This window comes from Lynx canadensis, chromosome E1 (assembly GCF_007474595.2).
Source record: "Lynx canadensis isolate LIC74 chromosome E1, mLynCan4.pri.v2, whole genome shotgun sequence".
Lineage (NCBI taxonomy): Eukaryota > Metazoa > Chordata > Mammalia > Carnivora > Felidae > Lynx > Lynx canadensis.
The window spans coordinates 59,864,915-59,877,072 of NC_044316.2; the positions used below are offsets into that span (position 1 = coordinate 59,864,915).

Sequence of the window (12,158 nt, forward strand, 5' to 3'; positions counted from 1 at the left end):
GAACTGGGGGTGCCCGATGGGGGGAGGCGGCACTTGCAGCGGCCCTGACGGACTGCCCAGTCCTTCCCAGCACCCAATCCATGGCCTCAAGGACGCACAACGTGGTGGACCCTTGTAACCCAACACACGGGTACACGGGAGGCAGCACCCAGGCTCTGGACACAGGAGGACAAAGGGACGAAGGACAGGGTGTGGGGTTTCCAGGAGGGGCTCCAAACGGCTTTCAGCAGAGGCTCTGCACACACTCCTGAGTACTGAGCCTTGTGCCCCAGCCCAGCGGCTGGTCCCTGGGTCAGGAAGATGGGGACCGTCAGGAGTCTTCCACTGCTGAGAGGCCAAGGAACAGGGCAGGCAGGCTCGGGGCAGAGGGCAGCGTGACGGCCCCTGTCTGCCCGCGGCCCCCTCCCAGCAGAACAGAGGAGGGCAGCTCGGGGCTGGTCTCCCTGCCACCTGGGCTGAGGGGAGCAACAAGGGGCCCGAATTTTGCTTTCCCAACGTTGGTGGCTGGGAAGTGGGGAGGGCCAAGGAAGAGCCCAGCCCTCTTCCGGAACCCGGCGGCCCACTGGGCTCAGCCAGAGTTGGCAGAAAGGGGAGGGCTGTGCTGGGTTACCGCACACTCGCGGGGAGCAGCTGGCTCCTCAGGCGCACGTAGGCCAACCCCGCGCCTTCTTGTTCGGTGGGGTGTGGGGCTCACGGGGGCTGCAGGGCTTCAAGAGTGCACGTGGGAGAGGGAGGTCAAGGCTGTGAGTTCAACAAATGGAGGGGCCCACCCTGGAGCTGCCTCCCAGGAACCATGTCCCCCTCGGCGGCCGTACGACCATGACAGGCCGGCTGCCTCCCCACAATGCTCAGGGCAGGTGACAGTGCTTCCTTTTGGCGCTGCCCGTGGGGCCACGGGGCTCAGGCACCTGCTCCGTGAAGGTGGTCGGGCCGGGGGGAGAAGGGGCCCCCGAGCGCACCGGCACGTGTGTGCGCACGGCCTGCGCAGGCGTCGGCTCTGGAACCGCTGAAGTGGCAGCCCGCCCGGCCACCTGCTCCCGACCAGCTTATACCAACACCACCGACGGGCTGCGGGCAGGTCAGACACACAGCGCCCCTCTCAAACGGATGAAATAAAGACCATGTGGAGGGCGGGGGAGGGGGGAAGGTAGAAGTCATCATGGATTTATTATTTACACGGTGGTAGTACATAGATGCAGTGATCACACAAACGTGCCAAGTCAGAGACCGGCCACCGATACACAGGTTGATACAGACGTTGCAACTACGCGTCCTGCAGTCGTGACGGGGAATTAAACACCGGGAGGGCAGCAAGTGTGCACGGACGGACGGACGGACAGCCGCACAGCCACGGGCCCGGGGTGCTGGGCCCGCCTTTCGGATCATCCGGCAATTTCAGGTGGAAGCCCAGATGCAGAGCGTGGGAAGGCTGTCCCTACCGGCGGCGGGCAGCACCCGGGGGGGGGGGGGGGGGGGGCTGTGCTGCTCACGCCCCGCCAGGGGCAGGCGTACCTCTGGAGAGGGTCCCCAGCCCACCCTGACCCGCCCGAGCTCGCACCGCACTCCCACCGCCCCGCTTGGCCCAGGCCCCGCGCCCCCAAACAGAACAGCCCGTTCAGGATTCACAAAGAAGCAAACGGCCGCACTCCGGCGCTAGCGGCTGAGGGGGCAGGAAGGGAAAACAGAGACAGACACTTCTCCGGTCCACTTGCTGCCAGCGCCCTGGTTTCCACACAGAGCACTGTGCAGGGGGCGGCAGGAGGAGAGGCGGAAGTTCCCACAAACACCTATATTGCACCTTGTTTCCCACGACGGGGGCTCCGGGCTGCCACCTGGCGCCTCTGCCTGCGACAAGATGAGGGAGCGTCCTGGCAAACCACCAGGAGCCCAGGGGCCCAAGAGGGAGTTCCTTCTGGCGAGACTCAGCCCCGCCCTGCTTCTTGACCCCCGTGGGGTTTGCTAGGTCCCAACGAAAGTCCCGGAAGGAAGTGCGTGACACCACACCCTCCTGGACACAGGTCGAGTCACCGGCGTCTTGGCACTTGAGGGCGGATTCCCTTGGGCCGAGGCCTCTGTGGGCAAACCCGGTGCCGGGCACACCGCCACGCCCTTGGTTCTGAGCACACAGATGTTAACACACGTTGAGGGCCAATCTACACCGATCACAGTTACAGTCCGTTCAGAACGTTTCCCAAATTCAAAGACACGGAGGCAACACCACCACCACAACGACCACACGTGACCCCAACGGAGGGTCCGACGTCTCTCGCTCGAAATCCTCTCCTGAGGCACCAGCAACGCGCCACGCAAAGCCTTGGCCTCTGAGATCTTCGGTGCTCGGCTTCCTTCTGGCCGCGTCCGGGGGGGTGAGGCGCAGCCTGGCTCCCTAACTGCTCCGAGGACCTCGTCGCACGGGCCTTCCGCTTCAGGTGGGGAAGGGACAGTGACAGCCAGCACCAGCGTAACGAGGCCACGAGACGCACAGCACACGGCACACACACGGACACGCACGGGGCACTTACACACACGTCTACACGGGACGGCACTTCTGACGAGAAAACCCCTCTCCGCAGCGGACCCCACGACACACGGACCACAAAGCAGAGGACGGCGCCCGCGTTCTGCTCCCTGACGCGCTCTGCCTACGCGGAAGCTCCACGCCAGCCTCTGCTCCGGGGGCTCTTTAGAGGCAACATCTGTCTCAGGACCGCAGAAACAGACGAGAAAGGAACAATAAAAAGACAGGTTTCTTTACACAGATTTAAGCCAGTAATTTTTAGCAAAATGATACAAAACTGTCTTAACCAAGTAGAAGATCGGTGGTTACAGTGGGCTCGTCAGGGAGCAGGGCGCCGCCACCGCAGGGGGACTGAAAGGCTCTTGAGCGGGAGTCTGGTTCTCTCTGCAACTGTCTCTCACACTCTGCTTTTCTTCCCAGCCCGAGACGAGCGGGCCGCGTGGGAGGCCCTCGGTGCAGCCCCTGCGACGGCAGAGCTTTGCGGTCTGTCCGGGTTAGTTTGTGTTTTGTTTCCCCCACGGGCGTCGCTGGGCGGGCGGCCTGGAGAGCTCCCGGTGTTAACGTTTCGGTTCTAGACCGGGGGGCGCGTCACTAGTAAAGCCATTGTAACAGAGTAGACCAGCCATGCATTGTCTGCCCTTCACAGCGGAAAGGAGTTCTCATCGGTGCACCACAGACTGAAGACCACTGGAAGCCACCCGACCGGGAATCTGTCGGAGCCAAAGCACAGGAGAAGGTCAGCATGAGGCCAGAGGCACGGGGCCGGCCAGACTTGGGCGCGACACAGCAGTGACGGCGAGGGGGGGGGGGGGGGGGGACACGGACGCTGCCCGACCCTACTCTGGACGCCCGCGCCAGACGCCCAGCCACGCCGGAAGGTCCCTCTGCGGCCAGGACACGTGCTCAGCGGAACGAGTGACAGGAAGACGGGGAAGGAGGAAGAAGCATGCAAGCAAGGAGGCCGGGTGGCCACGGAGCTAGAAGCTCGAGAACAATCAGACCAGACAGAGTCCAAGCCGGAAGAGGTACTTGCTCCCAGCACCCCCTTCCTGGAAAGTAACCTGGCGTTCAGGAAGCAGGGACGAGGCGCCGTGTGGGCACCGGGACTCCCCGTGGGGGGGAGACGTGAGAAGCAGCTCCCGTCAGGGCGCCCCGGGGAACGCGGCCACGCCGGAACCGTGGCAGGTGCCGCAGCGGCGCCGGCGGCGAGCCCTGGCCACGAGGAGCCACGGCGTCACCGACGGGAGTGGGCCTGGCTCGGGTGCCCAGCCATGCGCCGACGGCAGGCAGGGGAGCAGGCGACTGTGGCTGACGGGTTAATACAGACGGCAGCACGGACGGGATGCTGAGCAGAGACCGAGGTCGGAAAGAAAAACAAACGAGGACAGAAATAAATGCGAAAGAAGAGAGTGACAAAGCCAGGGCGGCAGAGACCACCGGGAGACTCCCGCAGCAAGAGCGCAAGAGCCCCCACCAAGCACGGCCGCTCAGCTGAGGACGACACACCCCGCGCCCCACACTACGGACCCCGGGCCGGGGCGGCTCGAGTGCCCTGGGGCCGCCGGGGCCGCGCAGGAGCGCACAGCCCCGGGCTCCGGACGGGGCCGACGGCCAGCGCAACGGCGGGCAGGGTCCCAGGGCCGCCCCGCGCGCCCCCAGACCGGGCGGCTGAGCGCGGCCGCTCCGGAATCCACTCACGGAAAAGCACCGGGCGGAGGGCGCGCGCTCTCCCTGCAGCACCCGGCATGCAAGCCCGGTCCCGCCTGCGCACCCCCGGGGCGGACGCAGGGGTGGTCCGCGCCCGCCCGCCGCGGCCTGCCGCCTGCCGCCTGCCGGGCCCCGACATGAGCACACTCACCGGTGCTGCCTTCCAGCGGGAGACGTGCAGCTACTTGCCGTGGTGTTCGAAGGAATGCTATTCTGAGGTGGGGGGGAAAAGACAAGCCGTGGTAAGGGTTCCGCCGGCAAGCAGGACTGAGGCCTTCCGCACCTCGCTTCAACTGGGTCCGCGACCCGGCCAGGCTGCCCCAGAGGGGACCCCAGGAACGACGAGAGCAGCCGCAGCCGCTCCTCTCGCCTCATCGGGCAGAGCGTGAACCTGACACTTCCGGATGGGGGCCCGCGGTGGGCCCCGCCCCCAGGCCTTGCCTGTGCTTGGCCACCCCTCCTGATACGCGGACCGGCCACAGGAAAGACAAGGGGGCCACGGGTCTTACTGGAAAGGGGTTAACCTCAGAGGCCGTGTCACGTTCTATTCACGGCACCGGACCCGCGAGGCCTTTTCTTCTCGAAGACAGAAACTCACAAACAGGTTCATCGACCAGATGCCCTCTGGGGTCCTCACTGCTCTGGCTGAGAAGTCGGATTCGTGCCCTGGGTCGGGAGCGTGGGGTCCGTGCTCTAGCACAAGCCCCCTCCAGAAGGAAGTAGGGGCAAGCAACGGTCACCCTCCTGCAAAGTCTGAGCGCACCACGGTTAAGGGGTGGGGACGAGGGACACAGATGTCAACGGCCCCTCCCCGCGCCCAGCTGGAGAGTCAGCAGGGTCCCCCACAGGCCGGCCGGCGGCTCGAGCGCCTTCTGGGAAGAACTACTGCCTCCCGACATCGCACATCTGCACAAGACACGACATCTCTTCAAAGCTCACAGAGAACCCAGACGAAAAGCAGCCACGGGGGAGGTGGACAGAACACGCACGGCCTCAGCCCCATGGGGGCCGCCCTCGCTTCACAGAAGCATCCCTGGCTCTACCTGCACACCGCTTCCTTTGGGGAAGAGTGAACGGAACCCACAGAATCACACAAGCTGGAACCTCCAAACCACCGGGGCCGACACTGGGGGACAACCCCCGCCAAGAATCTCAGAAAGAGACTCTTGCTGTCCCACAGGGTGCCCGTCACCCCCCGTGGAGGGCAGGAGCCTGGTGCAGAGTCTCCCAAGAGCGCAGGTGGGTGATCCGGAAAACCCAAAGGAGGGACCATCTCTGGGTCGGGGGTGCGTCAGGGACACATCCCAGGGCCGTGTCCTCAACACAAAGACCCTAAGAAGACCCCCAGGGAGACCAGTGCTTCTATCAGAGGGGAGACACCTCCCCATCACACCTCTGGAGCCTCGTCCTTCTGGTCCAGTCCCACGCTTCTTCACACGGAAAGCACAAAGAACAAGGACGCGGAACACGGGACTCCCAGTTGCAAACTCGCCTCTGCTCAGTGAGACTTCACAGCAAGGCCCCAGGGCATGTGGGCTGAGGCTGGCCACACTGTGCGGGAGAAGCTGGGCTCGGTCCCGGCAGCCTCGGGCCCTCTGTCGTCCCAAACCCTCCATGTACGTTCTTTTCCCTCAAAGAGAATTAGCTCTGCCCCTTCCTTCACCTTTGCTGGCTGAGGTCGAGAACGTAGATCCTGAGTCCAGACAGAGCCCCTGGGGTCCACAGACTCCCGATTGTCCCTGCCTGGGGTATCTGGGGCCCTGGAGCAGACTGTATGCCTGGGCTCTCGGCCACGCGTGGGCAGACGCTGCCTACGATCTATCTCCTGCTGCCGATTCATGGATTCCAGGGCTTGGGGGAAGAAGCCCATGGCCCTTTCTGAGTCCTGCGGGGAGGGAGGTGCAGTGTGGGGCCCAAGCTCATTACGCTGGCCAGACTCCTCGAGCCCCACAATTAGAACTACACGGATCCTTAATCTCTTTGGGAAAAAGTTACGTACAAAGACAACCCCTTTCTGGCAGAACTACCAGCAACCTAGAGGTAGTCACACCGGAACCATTCACTTTACCGGGCTAGAATAAAAGTGATCAGGAGCACTCCCTCCTTGCTCCTCCGCCAGAAGGTCAAGCAGACGCTGCGGAACTGAGGTTCTGGGCGGTTCTCACAGACCCTGTGCTCTCCTAACCAACGTGCTTGGCCCAGCAATTCACCAAGATACGCCCAGCACCAAGCGCGTGCCAGCGGCAGGGCCCAAGGCTAACTCGTCAACGAGAGAGGTACCACAGTGAGCCGGAGGGGCACTGCCGGGGGTGCGTGACCCAGGACCCGGGCTTCCAGGGTGCTCCCCAAAACCATGCCCGTCCCCCCAACCCCCCGCAGATACCACGGGGCACAGGCACCCGGAGGACCCTGTTGGAAGCAGGAGAGGGACCTGACAGCTACCTGAGCAAGAAGGTCCAAGTGTGCGAAAAGAGCTCATCTGTGGAGGGCACGTGGGTGAACGCAGAAGAGCCACAGCACCAAAGCCAGAGAGGGAAGAGGAGGATGTGGGTGGAAGGGACCCGTGTGCATGACCGAGCCATTTCTCTGAGGACACCTGCCTCGTCAGAAAGAAGGCAGGTGGGCAGGGACCTCAGAAGACGGGAACCCTCACCCACGCGCTGACAGGCTTGTCCAGGCCACCTTCCAGGGGCCGCCAGCAATCCATGGGGACCGCCTGCCCAACAAGCGTGAGCTAAGGGCCTCCAAGCCTGTGTGCGCCCATGACAGACGTGCGGTGTGAGCAGGCGTGGCATCTCAAGTCTGCACCGGAAGACGGCCAAGCCTCCAGGGCTGGCTTGGGGATGGGCTGCGAGGAGGGCCACAGAAGAGAAAAGGCCCCACTACCTGTCCCAGCGTGGCCGGGAGACGAGCCCTTCCTCTGCACAGCCCGCAGTAGGCTCTGAACTAAGGGGCTGCAGAGCCGCAAGGGGCGCCGCGTCCCTCCCCGCTTAACACTCGGAAAGGACGGCCGAGGGGAAGCAGGAAGGAACGAAGCCCTTCCACACCCTCGCCCCACTCTTCTTGGCGCCCAAAGACCAGCTCGGACACAGAGAGGCCCATGGGCCGCAGCGTCCCGACCTCGCCGAGCCCGGAGTGCGTGCCTGTGCGGAGTACATACCTGTGAGGTCGACATGCGGGAGGTATCTTGTCGGCCCGTGAGATCGGAGGAGGAGACGTTGACGGGGGCGCCGCGGTGCAGCCGCATACTCACTTTCCGCTCTCTTTCCATGCCAGACACGGGCCGAGGAGAGGTGTTAGCTGGAAAAGAGGAGACGGGGCGAGGGTGAGGCCTCAGAGCAGCCCTGCCATCAGCGAGAGGAGGCCTCTCCTCAGTGGCCTCGGCGTCTAGCACGCAGGGAGGTGGGTGCCGCTGTACCCCGCGGGGCCCCACCAGATCTCCAGGTCGGCAGCGGTGGGCAGGGGCCGCGGAGCACCCAGGGACACCGGTGTGCTGGCTCCGGGCGGACTTTCCCAGGAGCACAAGCAGCGGAAGGGGGCAGCTCGAGGCCTCCGTGCGCAGGGGGTCGCTCATGGAGGGGAAAGAGGGGCGGGGAGAGAGGCTCCCAGGGGAGCCATCCATGTATCAGTGGCAGGGTCCTCCAAGTCCAGTGAAACACACGTCCCCTGGCCTGCCCATCCTCGGGAACCAGAGTCGACCAGAAGCGGGACGCACACAGCCTCACCCGGCGCGGGGCCCTGCAGCTCCAACAACCAGAGCGGCCAACGTGCACACCAGGAGCCCCGGTGCCTGCTGGGGAGACGTGGCCCCAGCCCACTCACCGGTGTGTGAGGTAGGGGTGAGGGGGGTGGGAGGAGCCACCTCCTGGGTGCCCCGCAGGCGGCCAGAGGCCGTGGAGGGGAGGCCGCGGGCGGCTGGGTTCCGAGGGTGCCTCAGCCGCTCCTCTCGATCGCGGCGCTCCCGCTCAGCGTCATCAGCTGCTCGGCTGGCTCCCTGTGAAGGAAGCAGGAAGACTAGACTGAACAGGGTTCGGTGGAAACTGCCCAAGGGTCCCGGCTGCCCCTTGCGACTCAAGAACACACCAGGGGCACTGGGACCTGCGGCCAGCTGGGATGAGGTGCCTCTCCCTCCGGGACAGCGGCCTGCCCCCTGACCCTATGAGTGCGCAGAGGAGGTCCCCAGCACTCCTGAACCCCCCTCACTGATAGCAACTGGGCGGCCTCTTCCCTGTGAACATCCACACGGGGACGGGAAATCACACGAGGTCAGGACAGCGGTGGGCCCAACGTGCTGGTACCCAGAGGATCCAAGAGGCACGTGAAAGTGGCGGCGTCTGGTCGGTGGGAGGCCTGAGCAGAGCCCAGATCCCCAGCCCCACGGCGGATGTCAGGCCAGTGCCCACATGACAAGGACTCAGGTAGCCAGAGCTGCCCTAGGAGGACCCACGTGGTGGACACCACTTAACTCGCTCCCAGCACAAACAACTAGTTACACGACGAACCGGGCGAATGGGGACAAGACACCCGCCACCACGTTCTAATTACCAGTGCCGTAAGGCAACAGTCTGCAAACGGCAGCCCACGGGCCAAATCCAGCCACCGTCGGTTTCTGCACAAGTCTTCCTCCGCACCCACTTGAGTAACACGCCACCCGTGGCAGCTTCTCAGTGGCGGCGCAGAGCCGCGTGGCTGTTCCAGCATGAGCACCACAGAGCTGCGACGAGCCACACCCCAGCCCTGCCCAGAGAAGGGTGGCCGGCCCCACTGGGAGGGGGATGCCGCCAGAACGTTGCCCAGACTCTGGGCGACCTGTGGGGGCACGTCCTGCGCCAGCCCACTGCGGCACACCCGGTTCCCCCACACACGGCACAGACCCCTGCACGAACACCCGGGTACCCGCGAGGCCGCAAAATAATCCTTTCTGGCTTATGCTGTCTAGAGAGGAGGTTCCGCTCCTCCATCAGATCTTGTCACCCTGGAAAGGTTCCAATTTCTGTTTTAAGCTCGTAACTAAATATAACAAATTTGTAACAAAAGAGGAAGAAGTTCCAAAAAAACCCTGGAAGTTTCTGGCAATAGTATCTCAAGATTAATTAGATTCCTGTAACAGGCAGCCTGCTTTAGAGAAGGCAAACACCAAAGCTCAAGTTCTGCACCCCCACCCCCAGCAGTCACGCGCAAACCTGCATCCATTCAACAACCCCCGAACAAAGGAAGTCAACGCACTTGGACCCCAGGCACCGCGCCTCCCGAGCACCCACCCAGCTCGCTCACCCACACGGCTGGGTCCGAGGGAGGAGGGGCAGGTGGTCACGTCACCTGGCAGGAGCCCTCGGCCTTGGCCATACCCCCCTGCACGACAAACGCTCGGGAGCCACACCTCAACATCAGAGGCAGTCAAAGCCATGGCGCTCTCGGTGAGGAGAATGATAATAAAATGACATTCTCATGGTCTGTCATTCAAGTAAGAGCCCTGGTTCCAGGCAGACCTGCGCCAGGAGACACATTCCACTGGCTCCAGGGGGGCCAGCGCTGACACAGTGCCTTCTTTACTGTCCCCTCACCGGGATCTTGCTTCTTGGAACCTCCCAGCCTTGGCCAGATGCACCCCACACCGGGCCAAGACCCTAGCAGGTGCACTCGGCTGCCCCTAGGCGGCAGACACGCCTTCTAAAACCTGCACCTCGTCTGGCGGAGGCCTCTGTCTAACCAGCCGGCAGAGCACTTACAAATTTGAGCATGTTCCAGTCGAACACGTAGTCATAGGAGAAACCCTGGCGGTGGAAGAGATTCCTGAAGAGCTGCCTCAGGTAGGAGTAGTCAGGCTTGTCGTCAAAACGCAAGGAGCGGCAGAAATTCAGGTACGTGGCGAACTCAGCTGCAGAACAAGATACTCAGTGCTACCTAGCAGCGCCCAACGGGGCACTGGTGGCTGCAGATGCTCTCGCCACCACGGCCTGCCACACACCGGGCACGCGAGACATGTCATCTGAAACACTGGTCACACAGGGAGGGAACTGAGACTTCAGGAAACAGTTTAAGAAAACCCAGCACCACAGAGCACAGCCTGGTTCCCCCCAGGGCATTTCTCCATAGGAACAAAGAACTCCCTGGGTCCTTGGTCCCGGAAAGCAGAGGAGCACCAGGGACAGGAAGCCGCCACCAGCCCAAGGACAGGTCACCCACGGACTCTTCCCCTCCTCACCACGCGGGACTCGCTGGCCTCCCAGCACCCCCACCCTAACCCCACCCTGAGACCACAGGCCCACCCAGCGCCTGCACTCGAGGACACGCACAGGGGTAGCTTTTACACAGCACTTCGATGGGGGTGGACATCTTCTTCTCGCTGATCCGTTCGTACTTCTGCCTCTTGGTGGCTGCCTTCAGCCCCTGCCAGGGCAGAGAGCCCAGATTGAAGTACATGAGCACATAGCCCAGTGACTCCAGATCATCCCTTCGAGATTGTTCTGGAAAAGATGGGAAATGGGTTAAGAACAGCACACGTGCGCCTGCAGCTGCAAAGCCAAGACCCCAGGCGCATGCTTACTGTGGAAATGCACTTTTAAAGCTACAGAAAATACTCTCGGATTCTTTCTCACCAGAAGTCACCCCTGATGTGCGTTTAGGGGCTCTGGCACCCCTGGATGGGCGATACCAATATTAAGTTTACTGTCAGAAAGCCCAGCCACTTACCCGCCCCCACCACACCTCACAAAAGGTTCTCCACAGTCCGGACAGTCAGCCTTCGCTACAAAGGTTCGATGACAGCCTCCATGCCAAACATGCTGGCCACTCCCAGCGTGTCCCAAGGGGCTTCCCCTTCCCTGAGCTAAGGGACGGACATGCCCAAGGCGGCCTGGGCCAGTGACCGGGGGCACAGAAGAGCCCACCACCCACAGGCTCACCGATTCCAAGATGCGTGTTGATGGAGGCATACCGCGCCGTCCCAGTGAGGTTTTTGTTCTCGCGGTAGGGGATGTGCTGGTGGGTCCTGGCATCCCGGTACTTCTTGGCCAGCCCAAAGTCAATGATGTAGACCAGGTTGCCCTTCTTCCCCAGCCCCATGAGAAAGTTATCTGGCTTCACATCTCGGTGGATGAAGTTCTTTGAATGAATGTATTCGATGCGACTAATCTGGAAGCAGAGAAGGAACGATGAGACATTAAACCCCAGCAGCAGCCTTGGAAAAGGATCCTGGCTCGGCAGAGTGAGGGCTGCGCCCTTAGCTGCACGTCCCGTGCCCTTGGTCAGAGCAGAGTAACTCAACAACCAGTGAAGGGCGCCGATCGGACCACCTTCGGGACCCCTGCCGTCTTCCTCGCTGGCTCCGGTGGTGGGTGGACTGCTGGCTGGTGACAGGACCGCCCCCTTCCCAGACGAGGGTCTGCACCAGTCGGCCTCTCTACAGAGTCCCACACGCGAATGGGCGACGCCGTGTGGGGCAGTCTCCAAAGCCGGCCAACCGTCAGTGCCTTGCAGCAAAGGTGACCGTGTGCCCGCTTTCTCCCCACCCACCAACAGGCGTAAAACAAAGGGAACCGCACCCGAATGCGCCATCACACTGCCGAGGCAAACCAAGCAGGCATCGAGCACCCGGGCTCCCCGGCACTTTGGAAAGGGGGGTTCTTACCATCTGGTCAGCAAGCAGCAGGACAGTTTTGAGGCTGAATTTCCTTGAGCAGAAGTTGAACAGGTCTTCCAGGCTCGGTCCCAACAGCTCCATCACCATGACATTGTAGTCCCCCTCCGCCCCGCACCACCGGATGGTGGGGATGCCCACTGCAAGAGAAACCCAACACGCCTGTGCTCGCACACTCAGACGCACCACATGAGACACACGCCATGCGACAAGGGCTGGCGGGCAGTGGCTGGAAGTGACACGGGGAGAGGCCAGCATCCCGGGTGGCGGAGTGAGCAGGCGCGAGAAAGAGAA

At 62.8% G+C, this 12,158-nt stretch overlaps 1 protein-coding gene across 3 annotated transcripts in view; it reads right to left on the reverse strand.

Moving 5' to 3' along the window:
• Positions 1–12,158, reverse strand: part of CSNK1D (casein kinase 1 delta) — a 32,939-nt gene that overhangs the window by 2,114 nt on the left and 18,667 nt on the right. The window contains exons 3-10 of one of the 3 annotated variants that reach the window (XM_030295901.1): positions 11,856–12,004; positions 11,131–11,359; positions 10,522–10,692; positions 9,955–10,103; positions 8,048–8,219; positions 7,386–7,525; positions 4,377–4,438; positions 1,137–3,228 (exon numbers count right to left, since the gene is read on the reverse strand). In XM_030295901.1, coding sequence (XP_030151761.1) covers positions 3,159–3,228; positions 4,377–4,438; positions 7,386–7,525; positions 8,048–8,219; positions 9,955–10,103; positions 10,522–10,692; positions 11,131–11,359; positions 11,856–12,004 — 1,142 coding nt within the window. In that variant the 3' untranslated portion in view covers positions 1,137–3,158. Of the gene's footprint in view, positions 1–1,136; positions 3,229–4,376; positions 4,439–7,385; positions 7,526–8,047; positions 8,220–9,954; positions 10,104–10,521; positions 10,693–11,130; positions 11,360–11,855; positions 12,005–12,158 lie in introns of those variants that run through there. The other 2 variants (XM_030295903.1, XM_030295902.1) reach the window with 2 other exon arrangements.